Source organism: Teleopsis dalmanni, chromosome 2, assembly GCF_002237135.1.
Source record: "Teleopsis dalmanni isolate 2A chromosome 2, ASM223713v2, whole genome shotgun sequence".
In the NCBI taxonomy this organism is placed as follows: domain Eukaryota; kingdom Metazoa; phylum Arthropoda; class Insecta; order Diptera; family Diopsidae; genus Teleopsis; species Teleopsis dalmanni.
Window position 1 is genome coordinate 43,272,638 of NC_051847.1, and position 13,475 is coordinate 43,286,112.

Consider the following 13,475-nt stretch of genomic DNA (forward strand, 5'->3'; position numbering starts at 1 on the left):
GGGTTGCATGATAATTTACTTCATTATGTTTCTCAATAAAATAGTTATTTTGTTAATTATTAATTTTAATTATTCCATGTATAAAAAATGTAAAAGTAATCAATATGTAATTATAACTGCAATATTATGCAATATAACAAAACAATATGAAAAGTGCTCTCATAGTGTTAATGTAAACTTTTTCCTATAGAAACTGCTGAGAAGTAAAGGAATTGTCCATGAACTGTATATTTCAAATTCTGCATTATACGTTTAAAAATGTAATTAATCCATTAGGCTTGATAATTTCTTTCGAAAAAAGAAAAGATTTTAATCATGGCCGCAGTTCGTCCACTGACGAAATTCGTGAAGGTCATCCAGTCAGTTAGCATCAGTTGAGCCAAAAAACTGATATCTGTAATGCCAGATCGTCATTCAACTGTGAGGTTAAGGGAACTCTATGCATTAGTTTTACCAGCATATATAAAATATTGCATAAACATTTTGCCGTTCGTTTTTGTTGGATTCTCCCATCCCCCATCATTTGACAAAATCTCAAAAAATGCTCGTGTCGTTTGGTGCACACAAATGCTCAAGAAGTGCAATGGCGGTGCTTCAAAAGACGTATATAAATTGTAATAGTTGTTGAATCATCAATATATGCGTAAACAGCAATCGTCTGTGGACTGTATGGATGTTTTAAGATGAACAGAATCCAACAAAAGTTGTTCGCGTTTGAATCCCTTCGTAATATGATCGATCGCTTGTTCTTCCGGGAAAACTAGTCATGTGGCAACTACGAATACACGTTTACAAAAACATTAAACGGTCAATTCCGAATGGTATACAACGATTTGTTTAACGGAAATCTTTAGTGAAATACGGAAAACAAACAAACGTCGTCGAATCATTATCAATCTCCATCAAGATAATGCGAGTGCTCAGACGCCTTGTTTACGATTAACAACCGATTATTTCAACAATAAAAAAAGCGAATTGTTAGGTCATATGCCGTACAGTCTTCAGTCCCGATTTGGCACCCAATGACTTCTTCTTGTTTCCAAACATCAAGAATAAATTGCTTGGACAACGGATTTTGTCGACGAAAGAAGTAAAAGCCGTTGCTGCATTTAAGAAGCTGATTTTGGAACGACTGAAAAGAATTGGAAAAAATACTTTGACAAATGGTTCGAACGCATGCAAAAGTGCTTTAATTCTAAAGGAGAATACTTTGAAAAATAATATAGCAATTTTCAGAGACCACTTAGTATTTTTTCATTATTAGAAAAAATGTGGTGATCCTCGTATAAATAATCTCGATATTGGTAATGAAGAATTGATAAATATAAATTAACAATTAAGAACGTAGGTGTTTGCTACTCTATTTGTATATACGAGGGCAGTTTGATAAGTCAGTGACTTTTTAAATAAAACAAATTTTTTTAGGCAAATAAACATTTTATTTTTCTACATAATCACCTTTTAGCTCGATACATTTAGTCCAGCGTTTTTCTAATTTTCTTATTCCCTCCAAATAATAGGTTTTCTCAAAGCTCTTAAAATACGCGTTTGTTTCGGTAATGATTTCTTCACTCGACTCAAATCTCTTACCGCCCAGCCATTTCTTTAGCTTTGAAAACAGAAAATAGTCGCAGGGGACTAAATCTGGAGAATATGCTGGATGGGGTAGCAGTTCGTATCCCAATTCGTGGATTTGGGATCGTAATGCTTAATCAGCACACGAAATTCACTTTTTTCCATTTTTGTAAAAATTCGAGGTTGTCTGTTTAGAACGGCTATTAAACACCGACTGAACGACGTAGCTTGCTCAAAATTAGAAAGTTGCCCAAATGTAGATTACAGCGGACGGCTGCACTGTTGCATTTGGAATAACTGAGCGGGAAATTCAAAAAGTCACTGATTTATCAAACCGCCCATGTATTTTGTTGCTTTCTAATCTATACAGTAATTTGTATTGGCCCGCAATTCGGTCTGGCCTGGACAACTCTAGTTATGTGCTACTATATTCATTGTAGAGGCAGTATACAGTATTACTTGGATTAGAACAATTCGTATCGAAATGCAGTGTTAAATATTTGCTATCAAATCAAAATTCAATTGATTTATATAGATTCATATTTCTCGTTTGATTACTGCATGCACTTTTAGTCTTTGTATAAGTGGTGAAAACATTTTTCCATTAAACTTGCATTCCATACTTCTATATAAATTACACAATATAATAATAATAGTTTTTAATAAATTTTTATATTTTTTTAATTAATAATGTCATTACATTATGTCATGTGGTATTTATATTTTTAATGTGATTTACACTCTCAATACTTTTTTTGATCTTTTGTTTGTGTTTAATAAATGACTGCACTGAAATCTTATTAAATGTTTACAGATATTTTAAATATATTAATTAATTACTTTATTGACTTTATATATAATATTAAAAATATGAAAAAATACGGTAAATCACTACGGTGGTTCTCATGTCAATGCTTGCTTTTGTTGTTATTTTTAATTTTTATCCAAAAGTTTCAATAACAATATCAAAACTTAACAAGGCTATTATTAACAAAAATTAAAATATTATCATTTAATTATTTATTGAAAACATATTGTTATGCTCTTTCAATGGTTTATATTAAAGAATATTTTAAAAAAGTAAAATTAATGTAATAATTTTGCTCTCATAAGAATGCTACAGTAATAATATTTAATTTTTTTTTTTTTTTTGATACTGAAAATGTTATAGTATAGTACAAAGAAAAACAAATTGGTTTATTTATTTTTTTAATATACAAGTTTTAAGCTTTTATTAATTAAATATTTTTCAGTTTTACAATTTACGTCTTAATCAAGAATTATTTACATTTTTACTTATTGGCAAACTTTTAATACGTAACTAAAGAAATAATAAGTATATATACAAAATTTTTTACAATATTTTTTATTTTACTTAGATATAAGAGAATACTTAAATATTGTCATTTTCTTTTATTTAATCATATATGTATCTTATTTTATTTAAATTTTTAATTTATTAAATACAATATTTTTTGTTTCATATATAACAAAGTATTTTTCATTTAATCATAAGTTTTTAATAAAAATAAATTAAAAAGAAAATGATAGTTTGAAGAGGTATTTATCAAAAGAGGAACTCTTAATCTTGAAAATAGATTGATATATATTACATCATATATATAAATATATATTATCATTAAATGCTTAACTAAATATTGCTATACGTACTCATACCGAGTGAGATAAATAAATCAAACTAATTACTAATACATATCTTTTTACGTCTTGTATTTGAAGACTACAATATTACACTTTAAAATATTTATAAAAAGGCAACTTCTATATATATTATAAAGAAAATTATAAATTATAAATATATAAAAATTATTAAAAATTTACAATAAAACTAAATTTTTTTATAAACCGTAGTTTTTTTTTTTTATATGTACGTATGTATATATACTTAAATAAATAAATATATATATATATATATATTGTAATTTATTTAATAGGTGTGAACTAGTCTTGGTTTTTTTTTTTTTGTTATCAATTTTAGTGTTGGTTTAATGTAACAGAAATGCTTTAAAGATTAGAAGAATAATGAAAGAAAATACTATTTATGTAAAGTTATAAAAAATATTTGAAGAATTTAAAATTGTTTTGTTGTTGTTGTAATAGCTCTTGAAGATCTATATACCAGATAACACGAAAGAAATTATAAATAGGAAAACATGCATTAGGATACAGTTGGCTGAAGGAAGTGTAAAAGGGTTGGGGATTATTTGAGAACAAGAGTGGATTAACGATGGATGGGATGGGCGGTTTGATAAGTCAGTGACTTTTTGAATAAAACAAATTTTTTTTGGCAAATAAACATTTTATTTTTTTACATAATTACCTTTTAGCTCGATACATTTAGTCCAGCACTTTTCTAATTTTCTTATTCCCTCCAAATAATAGGTTTTCTTAAAGCTCTTAAAATACGCGTTTGTTTCGGTAATGACTTCTTCATTGGACTCAAATCTCTTACCACCTAGCTATTTCTTTAGGTTTGGAAACAGAAAATAGTCGCAGGGGGCTAAATCTGGAGAATATGCTAAATGGGGTAGTAGTTCGTATCCCAATTCGTGGATTTGGAATCGTAATGTTTAATCAGCACACGAAATTCACATTTTTTACAGCACTGTTGCATTTGGAGTAACTGAGCAGGAAATTCAAAAAGTCACTGACTTATCGAATTGCCCTCGTAATTTGAAGACAGAAACCTAGCCACATTACAGGGATGGAGCCAAAGATCTATTGGACTCGAATTGATGAGTGCTTTAGAAAATGAAAATAGATGGGGCAATATCAATGTCTTGTTTATATATTCGGTATTTTTAATATGTTAAACATGTTATATATACCAAAAGAAATCACACACCATATATTATAAGGATTTGAAGACTTTAAACCTAATATTTGCCCATGAACTGAGAGGTTTATGAGTAAAATATTTTCCATATAATATTAGTTTTAACTCAACTAGAAACTGTATTGCTTTCCATTGTCAAAAGTTATATTAGAACTTTAAATAAGTTAAGTTGAGCACTAACTGCATACATAAGTGAAGCTAAGGGGTCGTCTGTTTGATGCAGTGTCTTAATGTAAGTCTATTTATATTGATATGAGGAATCTTGTTGACTATATTTTAGCTTTCAGTTGCTACTAAAAAACATACCTGCAATAATATGATATAAACCATATTACCATATAATCTTCAAGCAATTTCTGTTACATTTTTAACATATAATTACATATATAATAATTATTTTATTTTAAATCTATATTCGCACATTTAAGTATTTTATTTTATAAACTATATTTCTTTGTGTTTTATTATTAAATGTTAACATCTATAAATTTATTTCTGAAATGTTGTATGCAGCTTAATGAATAATTTACTAGTTTTTGTGTTTTATACGTATCCCTTGTTTCATTTAACATTGTTACAATATTTTTATATGAATATATCATACCCTTATATAGTATATATTTAATATGCAAATAATTAATAAAAAATAATTATGGCCAAAATATTATATATCCAACATTAACTAAAACAAAGTTAATGAAATTATTAAAAATACGAAAGAAAAATGAAAAAAATATTATAGCTTTAATTTTATAGAAATTATATTAATAAATGTTAAATAATAATAAAAAATGCTAAAAAATAATATTAATAATAATAATAAATGTTTTAATTCTAAACACAATAACTTTTAAACTTAAAAATATATATAAATGATTTGAATTATAAAATTATTCAAATAGTATCGACACAATTTTTTACTTAAATATAAAACATAATATAACAACTTATTTTAACATTTGTTCCACTGTACTCGTGTGTGTCCCTGTGTTTATTCCACGCTCTAAACTAATTTCACATAACTATTATAATTATTATTTAAGCAATTATTAAATTCTTCCATATCAGCATTGGTGTTTCGTGTGAGTCATACGTAGACTACATGTGGCTTGGCCGGTGTGCCGCCGGTGCCACTCATAATGCCACCATTGGCCGATGTAAGTGATGCTTGTTTTGATTTGGTCATTGATTGCGTATCAGGATATTCATAATGATCGAATTTCTCATATAAATGTTCTGGTTCATCTGTGTATCCCACATCCTTGACTGGCAATTCCCATGGCTTGAGTGCACGATACTCATTGGCTATAGTCTGTGCGGCCAAATAGCGTTCCAACTCTAGCTTATCTACCTGTGGTAGTGTTTGATGATACTCATGATGATGCAAGGGATGCATAGCATGATGTGTTGCTTGCGGTTGCAATGTATGATGTGGATAGGTCATACCACCAACTAAACCCGCACTGCTATTACCGCTTAAGGGCTGATGTTGTAAAATTCGATCGTGCACATTGACAATTGATTTGCTACTGCGTATATTGCGATCGTGTAATAATTTTCTGCGTCGCTTGACGAAACGCAAATAGAAAACAATACTGGCGACAGTTAAAATGACCAACAGACAAGTGAGTACTGCACAGACTATAGTCACTATATGTGCGGGACATGTTATTTCACTTTCCGACATCGCAGCCAAATGACGACGTGTACGCACATTATCCTGCCAAACATCACAACTGATGCGTTCCGCATCAAGCTTTGGAAAAGTACCAGTATTGCTGCTATGTGCGATGGTCTCTTCAGTTTGCGCGTGTATTTTATTTGGCTTATGTTGTGCTACATAGGCAGCAGTTGAGCCTATGGCTTCTATGCCTTCTTTTGCAACACCCAAGGCGGCTACAGCGGCACCACCGCTATCGTGTGTTATGTGTGGATTTTGGTCTCCATCGAATTTGCCAGTAACTAAGCGCCATAACCAAAGCAATGAGCAATTACACTGCAGAGGATTGTCTCCCAAATGTAATTTCTCCAATTGATCTACAGGAAATTGTGCAGCGTACAGAGTTTGTAGATTGTTGCCCTGCATGAAGATTTCTACAATATTAGGATTGCCCTGAAAGAGACGCATTGGTAGATCGGATAGCAGTTGATTGCTGGTAAGGTGGAGCGACTGCAAATGTGTGTTGTCGACAAAAGCTCTGTAAAAGAAGAAAAAATATTATTAATAAAAATAAATAAATTATATGTGTAAATAATTATAAATAAATGTATAAAAAATTCATATAAAATTGTGCATCTTGATGACATAATTTAATGAGATTTACCTATCGTGGCTATTGAATCGGGAATTTATTTTATGTAATTGCACTAATCTAAAAAGTTATAGATGTTTTGTACAAGAAGCTAAAAAATATTCTACTTTATGTCACTAACTGAGTCGAGTGACGTAAATGAAGATTAAACTGAAATCGTTTTCATTTTAGAAATAATTTTTATATTTGTCACATTATTTTCCTTTGTCCGTTGGTATGGTGTTACTTATATCCTTCCATAAGAAAATTTCTTCTATTTCTCTCTTTCTATTAACTTCAGAACTAATTCGCAATCGCGTTTATTTTCCGGTTACTCAACAACTTCAGTACATGCAACATGACTTGTCACAGGAAAAACAAGTTGTATTTTGTTGCCATGCATACAAATCTCTCTGGATGTCTACGCCAGCAGTGCAACATAAATGCAGATTTATTTAAAGTCTTTTGTTTCAGCAAAATAATATGGAATGACAATCAGCCAGTTGCTCTGGTTCTGGATAAAGAACAAAGTGTTTATTATATGGCGTCGTATTTAGTTTGGTTTAGTTTTGATTTTAACAAAATGAAAATGTGCAACGTGGCGTATGAGCGACAAATGCTGCAACTAAAATTTATTCGTGCGTATTAGTATGTGTCAGTATGCGTCAGCATATGTTCACTTAAATGACATGTACATGCAAACCATTACAAAAAAAAAAATAAAATAAAATATACAAATATATTTATCAGTAAGTGAAGAGTTGGTGGCAGGCAATTCTCTCATACACAGTAAAATTCACACATATTTCACTTTAAATAATTGTTCTTAAAAATGAATGCGGGCTACATGAAAGCGAACTTTAAATAATATGCGGTCTCATACTCCTATAGGATTGGAAGAATGGAGAAAATTTAAGAAATTTGTTAGTATAAGTATCAGAAATTTGAATCTGAATATATTTTATACACGCCTGAAATCAAGTAAAGGATTAAAATGAAGTAAAGTTTGTTAAGATATTAGGGTTAAATAGGTTTTTGAGAAATTATTACAGTATTAATAATATTATTATTAACAATAATTTTTTTTTTTTATAAAACATACATTTATTTATTGCATCTTCTCTTAGAATGAGATTAACAATAAGTTGTAAAATTTTAACTATACATTGTATAAAATAAAATAAAATAAAATAAAATAAAATAAAATAAAATAAAATAAAATAAAATAAAATAAAATAAAAGAAAATAAAATAAGTAAACCTTATATCAAGATCCTCACTTAGATTAATGGGTTAAGTTTCATTGGAGTGAATGTTAGGTGGTTTCTTAAGAAAGTGGTTTAAATTTATCAGCTTACTAAAAAGAAAGGTGCGGTTATTACTTCAAGCTGTTGATTATTAATTAATGGCTGGACGAACAGCTCTTTTTAGGCGGGAAGTTATGGATAGAAGTGCGAGATTTCTTGCTAAGGGATTAACCTGCTCTGTCAGCCTTTTATTGTATTTTTTTCTTAATATGTCAAATTCAGCTTTAACTAGGGAAATTTGTATATACCATGGGGCACCAGTGATTATTCTTAGTATTCTTGACTAAGCTCTTTGTACAATTTCAATATTTGAAGCACTAGCATTACCAAATAGCTGGATACCATAAGTCCATATTGATTTTATGATGCTGTTATACAAGAGTAGCTTATACTCTAGGCACAGGGAAGATCTGTTATTAATGAGCCAATGCAACTTAGAGGCTTGGAGCTTCATCTGAATTTTTTTAGCTTCAATATATTTACGCCAAGTTAGTCGTCTGTCTAGGTGAATACCTAAGTACGTTATGTTAACTGCTTGTGGTATGGAAATGTTATTTAGTGAAATTGTTGGAGATGTACTTCAATTTAAGGTAAAAGTGACGTGTCTACATTTTAGTTCATTAATTTTGTGTGAGATTAAAGTTGGTTTGAAGCTAACACAGCGTTTTTGTTTCGGCATAAAATTGCCGTATCATCGGCAAACGTTGTGGTGACAACTGAACTACTTATTGGAATATCAGACGTGTAAAGTACATACAAGATAGGGCCAAGAACACTTCCTTGTGGAACGCCAGCATTTATTGGGAATTTATTAGAAGTATATGATTTACATTTCACTTTAAAGCTTCTATTACGCAAATACGATTAATTTATAATAATATTAATAAAAATATTTAGTGATTGGCTGCGGTCATTCAAACAGTCACTAAATAGGTTGACGAGCCGCAGAAATAAATATGTTTCAGAGAATTTTTTCGGAGAAAAATAAAAATATGGTATGACGATAATGATAAATTTTGTTCCATTAATTCTACATTAATTTATCTTTTACAATTTGATCGATATCAACATTATTAGTATAAGTAGTTGCCATATGAATAATGTTTTATTTTTTAAAATATAAAGTTAAAATAATGTACAAAGAAATGTATACTAAAGTCTTTACCAATTAAGTAAATGAACGTGAAGTGTAATAAATTATTTAAGACACTTTAATTAATTTATTTGGGATACCGCAAAAAAAAAAAAATAACGTAATGTTATAAAACTATAAAAAAACAACATTTGGCTAATTGTGGTAAATTAGAAAAATGTCGCGGGCAGCGTGAGGCCATCGGGAAGTGCTTTGGAAAGCTCTGTTTTAGTTGATATACAATGATTTAAGAATCAATTATATTAAATATTAAAAAGACAATTTAATAAAATGCGTGAAGTCACTCATATTCACATTTTTATGAAATTTTATTGCTAACAAAATATAACCGAAAATATATTTTAATGCCTGAAAGTATGCAGCACTTGGAAGTCAAAGTAAGCCACACGCTTAATGTTACCTTCACTTTGCTTCCTACAAAATGTAACTGCCAAACACAATTAAATTGCATTTCCAAAAAACTCCATTTCCAGAAAGTCACTTCACAGAGAGCATAACATATATCCTGTCGACTTCATAAATAATTTAGTAGATTTTAAACTACATTTGTTTACTCAACAATTTGTTTTACTGATTAAAAGTGATAGAAACGCAAGAGTGGAAAACAAAAATTCTAAGTAAAACATAGAAATTAAAAGGACTTGACATGCATAAGATGAAAAGGATTGAAAGCAATTTTATAAGATAAAATTTTGTATATTAAAAAATAAATTGAAATTGTTGTGAAATATATATTTACATTTTCTAATACCACAAATGTTGCTCTAACTCTCCTTTCCTCTCCTTTTTCTCACACGCATAACTCCGGCTTATGAATGCCTAATTAACTTAAAAGTCAACCCCATTTTAAAGGACATAGCCATGGCTAACTGTAAACTGTGTATCAAATTCTAATTTGCACGTGCTACAACAACAACAACAGACACTAAAACAATTAGTTTTACACCAAACGCAACCCACATATAACATTTTTGCTATATTCCTATGACCCTTTCGGTAGGTATTAACCACATCCTCTACTGTTATACTTTTTGTTTTGTTAGGTATATAGGTACGTGGAACGTTGTACTGCAATTACTTTAGTTAAGTCATCATACAGTGTAAAAATTCACTTAACATTCCCTTTGATATGCTTACACTATACCCTGTATAGGATTTATAATTGTTGCCGCTTGCTTCATCCATATGCAGGCAACTACCTTTGTTCGAAGCGTTGCAAAGGTGTCGGCTATGTAATGGGCCATGTTGCTCCTGGGAACAAAGTTATCTGCCTACCGCTCACTTTACCACCTGCACACGTGTGATGTACGCTTGGTATCGCTTTGGATTTCTATTAATGCATTTGCATAAATATTTAAGTACGTATCCCTTCCACCATTCGCCATAGGCAGACACAGCAGCACCAACAAAACGTATGGAATCAAATGAAAGTAGATTTTTTGACTTTATCTTCTGGACTGCGTGGATGGATACATGTGTAATTATATATGCGGCTCATATGTATGGTAGGCTGTATGTTACCTGCCTGCGTTTGTAAGTCCGTGGCCGTGTATACAAATATTAAATTCGCTTCAATTTGTCTGCTAAAAGCTTTTAGAGAGATTTTTATGCTCGACTGCTCCTGTAGGATATGAGAAGTTATGCATATGATTTCATTGGCGCACCCGGCTTAAGTTGTGAGGATTTACCCGTTTTAAATTTCCTTCTGAAATTGTTATTATGCAAGTGAAAATTTAATGAGAGGTGTTGCGTCATTAAAATTATCCCTTTTCAAATTTAAAGGAATTACTATAATGCAACGCTAAAGGAAGGCTTCAGGGGATTTAGTATATTTTATTTAGCGTTAAAATATTTATATATGCATTTGTATTGTATTGAATGCTTAAGTGCGTTCACGTGATCTCAGTAATGGAGAGGTTTGGATTACTAAAACTTCTTCAATTTTATTGTTTTTATTTACACATTGTTGTTTTATGAAATCCTATGCTTTGAGTAAATAAATAATAATAAAAAGAATAAATATTTCATGTATTTTGTTGTATACAAAAAGTTTTCTTAAAGACCCGGTAACTATGATTTTAGCAGTAGTAATCCCGAATAAGGTCACTTTTTTATGGCCGAGGTTTCAGATAATAGAGATAGTGATAATGATAAAACATTTTAATGTTTATGTTAGTCACTAGTAATTAAGTTAGTAGTTGACTAGTTGCTCGGATAAAGAACATGATTACTCTATTAATTTTCAGGTATATGCTTGTTGCAACCGAGTATAGCATCATAGACTAGTTTCTACAAATAGAGAATAATTATACTTTTTGCCTTTCACTAATAGACTAATTGCTAGACAGATAAAATAATTTTCTGTTCGTTTTTAGGTTTATGTTAGTTGCATATAAGCATTCTATTAATAGACTAGTTGCTACGATAGCGAAGTTTAATATTCTCTCAACTTTTAGTTTTATGCCAGTAAATATAGCAATAATAGACTACTTGCAACGTTATAGAGAAGAATTTTCTATTGGTTAATATTGGCGAAAGTTAATATTCTCTATTAATATTTTTTAGGTTTATGCTAGTAAATATGGCAATAATAAACTACTTGTCACGTTATAGAGTAGAGTTTTTTATTCTTTTAAAAGTTACTGTTAGTCGTAAAAAAGCATATCATCAATAGACAGGTTGCTACAATAAAACGAGTGATTATTCCATTAGTTCTAGTTTCTACAATAGAGAGAAATATTCTATTGCAATGAAGGTTTATGCTGTTAAACACAATATCGTCGGATAGTTACTATGAGAGAGTAATTGCTCTGCTGATTTGTATGTTGCTTATTTATGTAGAGTGTTTAACTCCACTAATAGACTAATCGCTACGATGGAGAGTGTATATTTCTATTATTCTTAGGTTTATAATAGTCTTAAATAAGTGTTTTATCAAGAGACTAGTTACTATGATAGAGTAAATATTTATTCAATTGCTTTCTAGGTTACGATAAACAAAATAAATCTGCTTATTAAGATATTAATAGAGTATTCTCCTTCTAATAGAGTACGCAGTCAATAGAGTGGTTGTCACTATAGAGAGCAGATTAGTATGGTAGAAGTTACTTTTAACGATAGAGAAAATGGTTACTTTACAAGTTTCTACTAGTTGGAAGAGGGAGTAATTTGGTTTATGTTAGTTATAAATAAATATTCTATCAAAAAGAAAATTTTTTAGGAAGAAAGGAATAATTACTCGCTATGATAGAGCGAGGAATTATACCACTGCTTTCGAGTTATAAGTATGGAATTAAATACTTGTTTTTGAAGATTACTCTAATGCTTTCTAGACTTCACACTAGTTACTATGATAGAGTAAGATATTTTCCCATTGGTTTTTATAGTTATTGCAGTTGCAAGTAAATATTTCTTCTATAGACGTATTGCTGCAATAAAGAGCAATGTAAGTTGATTGTCATACTACTAAATTTTTGAAATTCAACAAATATCAAAATTATTTCAGTAAATCTATTAAGCATTGTTTTTTGGGAATAAAGTTGCAAAGTAAGAGAAAACTAATGCTAAAATATACTAAATACTATTTAGTCAACTAAGCTTTTAGTTATGAAATCATATTTCATAATGACTATTTAAAGACCCATAAAATATTGAGTATATCCAAATGATCTATTTTGAAATGGAGCTGTCATAATTTTTGAAATGGCAAGCATTTCCAAGTTTTGAAAGAACTGAATTGTAGACGAGTAGCGATTGAACTTACACGATACAGTGGTTTTTATGAATTCGTGGAAATTTTGTATTTCAGCCGCAAAAAAAAAAAATGAATATGACAATTGCGTGAGGTGCCAAAATATATTTCAAAAGATGATGTCTCTGAATTTATTTACTAATAGTTTGCTTGCAACTTTTATGTTCAGACGAGATATGACATGTGTAAAAAATTATTTCTCATATATGAGCAAATACTTCTATAAATAACATTAAAATACTTATAATATTAAGTAATTAATATTACAAATAAATAAACTCTCAACAGCACAGATTAAAGAATTTGACAAAACTAAAATAAATTATATATAAATATTATTAGTGCTAGTGGTGCACTAATTTCCTTTTTTTCTAAAGATTCTAACGAATTTACGTAATTGGAGTATATGCTTCAGAACTATAATATAATAGTATATAATACTATAGGACATAGTATACTATAACAGTATGTCCAACGTAATGCCACACCGTGGTACATGGATACGTTAGTAGAGCATTAAGTACACGAACGATAGGATTTCA

General features: G+C 29.7%; 1 protein-coding gene across 1 annotated transcript in view; it reads right to left on the reverse strand.

The window, feature by feature from the left end:
* Window positions 1-5,341: 5,341 nt before the first annotated feature.
* Window positions 5,342-13,475, reverse strand: part of LOC119682955 (leucine-rich repeat and immunoglobulin-like domain-containing nogo receptor-interacting protein 2) — a 28,733-nt gene continuing 20,599 nt past the window's right edge. The window contains exon 3 of the mRNA XM_038096533.1: window positions 5,342-6,630. Coding sequence (XP_037952461.1) covers window positions 5,520-6,630 — 1,111 coding nt within the window. The 3' untranslated portion in view covers window positions 5,342-5,519. The remainder of the gene's footprint in view (window positions 6,631-13,475) is intronic.